At 57.7% G+C, this 6,654-nt stretch overlaps 1 protein-coding gene across 1 annotated transcript in view; it reads left to right on the top strand.

Annotated features, from left to right (window-relative positions):
* Window positions 1-6,654, top strand: part of LOC104999079 — a 31,059-nt gene that overhangs the window by 4,152 nt on the left and 20,253 nt on the right. Inside the window, exons 5-7 of the mRNA XM_010854542.1 lie at window positions 3,982-4,081; window positions 4,785-4,919; window positions 5,224-5,290. Coding sequence (XP_010852844.1) covers window positions 3,982-4,081; window positions 4,785-4,919; window positions 5,224-5,290 — 302 coding nt within the window. The remainder of the gene's footprint in view (window positions 1-3,981; window positions 4,082-4,784; window positions 4,920-5,223; window positions 5,291-6,654) is intronic.

The raw sequence follows: 6,654 nt of genomic DNA, 5'->3' as shown, positions 1-6,654 counted from the left end.
AGTCCCCCAGCAAGCAGACCCTGACGAGTGTGGGTGAGGACATGGAGGAACTTGGCCCCTCGTTCACTGCTGAGATGGAACGGAAAATGGTGCGGCCGCCGTAGAAGCTGTCTGGCAGATCTTCAAACACAAAGCTACCATATAACACGGCAGCTTCACCCCCCAGGGATGTACCGAAGAGAAGTAAAAATGCGTGTCTACACACACACTCGTGCACAGGTGTCTGTGAACCCAAAGTAGAAGCAACCCAAATGCCCACCCGCAGACGACTGGGCGAGGAGGAGGCGGCCCAGACGCACAGCAGAACATTACTCAGCCGCAAACAGGAGTGACATTCTGATCCAGGCTGCAACTTGGGTGAACCCAAGGATGATGCAAAATGAAAGACAGTGGTCATAAAAAAGCCACTGATGTGCGATTCCATTTATACGAAATGTCCGAATCGGCAAATCCAGAGACCACGCAGGAGTGGTTGCCAGGGGCTGGGGGGGCAGGGGGGTGACTGCTGGTGGGGCAGGGTTTGCCCTGGGAGGATGAAAGCTTCCTTTGGGAGGAGTTAAACGGTAGTAGTGATCACGTGACTGTGAGTATATACTAAAAACCACTGAATGGTACACTTTACAAAAGTAAATATCTCCAAAAAAAAAGAACAATCAGAACCACAGCCAAGCTCTGGACTAGTCGCGGACACAGATGTCCACACAGACGGTATGGAGAGAGTGACCAATGCTGAGGCGGGGCTGCAGCACAGCCCGCAGCACCCGTGTGTGGGTGGTAGCGCCCATTTTACAGACGAGGGGGCGAGGCTCAGTGAGACCCCCACCAGGAAGCACAGTGCAGGCATGGTGCCCACCACTGCTCTAGCTGCAGAGCCGTGCTCGAGCCATGCCCGGGAGGCCTCTGGGTGGACCCTTGACTGTGCCGGCCTGACCCACAGCCCTTCCTGAAGGGCATCCACATCTGAACCTGGGGCTCCCAGCCAAGCCTGAGCCCTGATGATAGGTGTCTCCGGACGTTGGCCAGCAGCTGGTTGAGAGTCATTGACACACTTCTCAGATGAGGATCTGAGAGTAGAGGCTGGGTGAAGGTTGGGGAAGACTGCACGGGTCCCGGCTGCCAGCACTTGGCTGGGAGGCTGCACCCACTGGGGGCACTTTAGAGTGAGGGTTGGAAGGAAAGGAGGGGGGATACTCCCCGCATTGTGCTGAGTGCTCAGAGTAAACCGTGGGGTACTCTCCCCGTTGTCCTGAGTGCTAGTTCAGTTCAGTTCAGTCCCTCAGTCGTGTCCAACTCTTTACTACCCCATGAAGCACAGCAAAAAAGCTGAAACTCCAGTACTTTGGCCACCTCATGCGAAGAGTTGACTCATTGGAAAAGACTCCGAGTGCTAGAGTGAACCACAAAGTACTCCCCCACTGTCGTGGGTGCTCGGAGTAAACCGCGGGGTACTCCCCCCATTCCCTCATGAGAAACCTATATGCAGGTCAGGAAGCCACAGTTAGAACTGGACATGGAACAACAGTCTGGTTCCAAATAGGAAAAGGAGTATGTCAAGGCTGTATATTGTCACCCTGCTTATTTAACTTATATGCAGAGTACATCATGAGAAACACTGGAATCAAGCTGGAATCAAGATTGCCGGGAGAAATATCAATAATCTCACATATGCAGATGACACCACCCTTACAGCAGAAAGTGAAGAACTAAAGAGCCTCTTGATGAAAGTAAAAGAGGAGAGTGAAAAAGTTGGCTTAAAGCTCAACATTCAGAAAACGAAGATCATGGCATCCGGTCCCATCACTTCATGGCAAATAGATGGGGAAACAGTGGAAACAGTGAAAGACTTTATTTTGGGGGCTCCAAAATCACTGCAGAAGGTGACTGCAGCCATGAAATTAAAAGACGCTTACTCCTTGGAAGGAAAGTTATAACCAACCTAGACAACATATTAAAAAGCAGACATTCCTTAGACAACAAAGGTCTGTCTAAGCAAGGCTAGGTTTTTCCAGGAGTCACGTATGGATGTGAGATTTGGACTATAAGAAAGCTGAGCACCAAAGAATTGATGCTTTTGAACTGTGGTATTGGAGAAGACTCTTGAGAGTCCCTTGGACTGCAAGGAGATCCAACCAGTCCATCCTAAAGGAAACCAGTCCTGAATATTAATTGGAAGGATTGATGCTAAAGCTGAAACTCCAATACTTTGGTCACCTGAAGGTTAGAGCTGACTCATTGGAAAAGACCCTGATGCTGGGAAAGACTGAGGGCAGGAGGAGAAGGGGACGACAGAGGATGAGATGATTGGATGGCATCACCATCTCAATGGACATGAGTTTGAGTAAACTCTGGGAGTTGGTGATGGACAGGGAGGCCTAGCGTGCTGCAGTCCTTGGGGTCACGGAGTCAGACACGACTGAGCGCCTGAACTGAACTTCCCCCAGTGTCCTGAGTGCTCAGAGTAAATCATGGGCCCAAAGTAAGGGAGAAGCCTTAGCCGCACACCCGTCCACTGCCAGCAGCCAATCCTAGGGAGTCTGCTGTGTGCAGAGCTCAGGTCTTGGGGCGCCATGCGAGATGCTTGTACGAATCCTCACAATGACCTGAGGACAGAGAGGTGCCGAGAGCCTGGGGTGTGGTTGGGAGCCCCAGGTTCAGATGTGGATGCCCTTCACAGTCAAGGGTCCACCCGGAGGCCACCTGGGCGTGGCTCGAGCATGGCTCTGCAGCCAGAGCGGGGGTGGGCACCATGCCCACACTGTGCTTCCTGGCAGGGGTCTCACTGAGCCTCGCTTCCCTCGTCTGTAAAATGGGCACTACCACCCACACTCAGGGGTCCTGCGAGCCGTGCCGCAGCCCCGCCTCAGCGCTGGTCTCTCTCTCCAGACCGTCTGCGTGGGCATTGGCGCCCACGACTAGTCCAGAGCTTGGCTGCGGTTCTGATTCTTCTTTTTACTTTGAGATAATGTTTACTTTTGTAAGGTGTACCATTCAGTGGTTTTAGTATATTCACAGCCATGGGACCACTATTACCAACTCCTCCCACAGGAAACCCCGCCCCACCAGCAGTCACCCCCTCCAGCCCCACTATTACCAACTCCTCCCAAAGGAAACCCCGCCCCCACCGGCAGTCACCCCCCTCCAGCCCCTGGCAACCACTCATGTACTGGCACCTTTCCGTTCTTGGTTCAAGCAGCAGAACCAGGTACTTCCCAGATCCTCCAGGTGGGGAGCTGTGTAAGCGACAGGCCAAGCCAGCACCCTCATTCTGTGAACAGGAGCCGAGTCCCAGAGGCCAAAATGCTGCTGAGGCTCGGCCAGAGTCCCCAGGGAATGTCCCCCGCCCAGAGGTCCCGGGAGCGGAGCCACGGGACCGCCGTCCCTGGGGGCCTACTTCCCCAGCACCTCTGCCCCGACCTGTGCAGAAGGCTGACACCTGACACCCATGTGGGCTGATTGAGTCCCTTCTGAGCCCCAGAAAGTCCCCGCTTATGAATTCCCAAACCAGTAGGGTGGCCCAGAGGCCCACTGCCCCTCCTCCACCCCACGATCTTGCAACACCACCCCTGGGAGTTCTCGGCCTCAGGTGTGGGGTCACTCGCATGCCTGGGTCACCTGCCCTGACCCTCCTTGTCCTCTTCTTGATCTTCCACCTCTGAGAAGCCTCCCCTGATTACTTCTGGGGTCAGGGGCCTCCTGGACATCCCTGGATTACCACACTCCGTGGTCCCTACTAAAGTCGGAGCTCTCTGAGGGCAGGGCCACGCTTGGATCATCTTGTGTCCCTTCAGAGGTTCTTGGTGAGGGTTGGTTGGTGGCTAGCATTCCCATTTTACAGATGGGGTAACTGAGACCCGGAGAGGTGCAGGGGCCCTCCCCCAGCCCTCTGACCCCAGAGAGTCAGGGCGGACATCCGCTCAGCTCTCCCACTCCCCCTGCTGGGACCCTGAAGACACCCCTCATTCCCCCGCTCTGTGCTTTCAGAGACTCACGGCCATCCAGCAGGTGCTGAAAGCACAGAAGATCAGCTTCCTCCTGCGCGGCGGGGTCCGGGTCGTGGTGGCCGTGAGGGACGTGGACACAGGTGAGGGCCCGGGCCGGGCTCGCCTCTGCAAGGTGGGGTGGGTGGGCGTCCAGGCCCCTCGGACGACGCTGGCTACTGTGTACACTGGGGGCAGAGGGAACCCCTCTGCTGACCACATGTCCCTCCTGGCCGGGTGGTCGTCTCAGTTAAATCCTGGTCAGCCTTGCTGCCCTCTCCATGGATGCATGGAGCTCTTGCTTTAATTTACGTCATTTAGGGTCTCAGATTGGGCTTCCCAGGTGGTACCAGTGGTACAGAACCCGCCTGCCAGTGCAGGAGACGTAAGAGACCTGGGTTCGATCCCTGAGTCAGGAAGGCCCCCTGGAGGAGGGCATGGCACCCCGCTCCAGCATTCTTGCCTGGAGAATCGCTTGGACAGACGAGCCTGGCGGGCTACAGTCCATGGGGTCACAGAGTCAGACGTGACTGAAGCGACTGAGCACGCACGCAGGGTCTCAGATGCACTCTGCCCCCATGCCCACCACGGACTCTCCTCTCCGCTCTGGGGCAAGAATCTTGGCAGGAGCTGAAGGGCCGCTTTCTGCTCCGTGAAGACGCATGTCCATGCCAGCATCGGTCTGGACGGAGCTGTGTCCACTTTCTCGGGGGCGAAGGACCAGGGCCGGGCTTTACCCAGTGGGGTCCCAGGTTCCGGGGGCGGCCACTGCCCACTCTGAGCGCTCACAGGCTGTTCTGCCCACAGGTCCCCCGAGCCTGGGAGGTGGAGGCGGCTACTGGGCAGTGGTGATCCTCTTCATCAGCGGGCTCTTCGCAGTCGGGGCCTTCATCCTGTACAAGTTCAAAAGGCAAGGCCGCCTGGCCTCCCTGGGCTCACAGGGCATGCGGGCGGGGCCGGAGGGCCACGGAGGGCTGGGACTGTGCCCTTGATGGGCCACGGGACAGGGAGGGGGCCTCCTCTGGACCCGCGTGCTGGTCCTGAGTCATCTTGGTCCCTGAGGGCAGCCAGCCACTCACAAGCCAGGGAGCGTCTTCCACCCGATCCTCCCCTCTGCTCCCCACACCCATTTTACAGATGAGGAAACCCAGGCTCAGAGAGGTCAAGCGATTGTCCCAGAGCAACATAGCTGAGCAGTGCGGCTCTGACCCCAGGCCGTGTCCTCCACCACCCATGCTCCCCCCAGCGCTCACCCACCGTTCCCTCCACGAGCTTGAGCCAGAGCTGCCCTGTGCCAGGCGCCCCACAGCAAGGTGGGGGGTGGGACTCCAGCTTCTTTTGGGAAGGAGTCGGGGTGGGGTAGTGACACCCAGGGTGGGAGCAGCAGGGGCTCAGGATGAGGCTGGGTGGGTGGCAAGCTCAGTGTGCGGTCATCAGAGGGGCTGTGGTGCCTCCTCCCCTCTGACCTCGATCCTCATCTGTAAATGGGTTTAATAGCCCGCAGTGCCGGGATTATTCATGGGCACCCTCGGAGGGGCTGGAGAATCTGATCTTACCCGGATATGGGGCCTGGGGATGGACACAAAGGCCAGAGAGTGTCGCCAGACTCATGCCCTGCAAATCCAGCTGTGAGATCCGACCCCCGCATCTCACCCCATCTGGCTGGTTCGACTCCAGTGGCCTCGGGGTCTCCTAGCTCAGGGTCACCATTGGGAACAGTCTGGAGACATCCTGACCCTCCGGCTCCTGCTCCTTGGAGGCCAAGGGTCCCTCCTGCAGCCCAGGACTCTGCTGGGTCTCTGTCCTCCAGGACCATTCACACTGGGCGACCCACCTTCCCGACCTGCGGGCAGCCCAGATGGCAGCAGGGCTGGGTCAGCCTCCCAGACCAGCTCGCCATCCAGTCTGCGGCTCTGGCCAGTCTCTTTCCCTCCCTGGGCTTCAGTTTCCTCATCTGTAAAAGGGGACTAATCAGGAGGGAGGCAGGAAAAAGGGAAGAAGAATAAGCAGGCAGGTGCAGAGGCAGGGCCCTGTCGCCTGCAGACATTGTCCTGAGCACGTCTCCCTTCTTACCGTGATGTGTTCAGTTGGAACCTTGTGAAAACCTCCCGGCCCTGGCCTGGCTCAGGCAGGCTGTTAGTGGGTGAGTCCCGAGAGGCTGCAGAGAGGATGGGTGAGACGCTGCCTCCCAGGTCAGAGCTGTGCTGGAGGCACGGGCTAGACTCAGGGTTTGGGCCCCCACCCCCTTCTCTTTCCCCTCGGACCTTAGTTGGGGCAAATTTGGGCTTCTCCCAGGGTAACCCACCGCAGTACTCCTGCCTGGAGGATCCGGTGGACAGAGGAGCCTGGCGGGCTACAGCCCATAAGGTCACAAAGAGTCGGACATGACGGACGTGACTGAGACCAAATGAAGGGCTCCTGAGAACTGCAGGGTGGCAGGAGTTACCCAGGCAGCAGAAGGCAGGCCTGGCAGGTCAGGCATGAAAGGGGCAGGATTCCAGTCTCTTTACCTTGCCATCTTCAGACCCCCCGAGGCCCAGAGTGCAGCTCCCATGAGTTGCTCCAGATTTATGGCTCCAGTGTAAATAGTCCCAAAGGCACCTTGTCTCCAGAGGGGATGGGGAGGAAGGGAAGACCTTGAGCCCAGCCCAGGAGCCGGCCCCAGGAGAGGCAAGGG

Source organism: Bison bison, unplaced genomic scaffold (assembly GCF_000754665.1).
Source record: "Bison bison bison isolate TAMUID 2011002044 unplaced genomic scaffold, Bison_UMD1.0 scf7180017864342, whole genome shotgun sequence".
NCBI lineage: Eukaryota > Metazoa > Chordata > Mammalia > Artiodactyla > Bovidae > Bison > Bison bison.
Note: the sequence above shows the minus strand (reverse complement) of the source record. Positions and strands in the feature narration are given on the sequence as shown.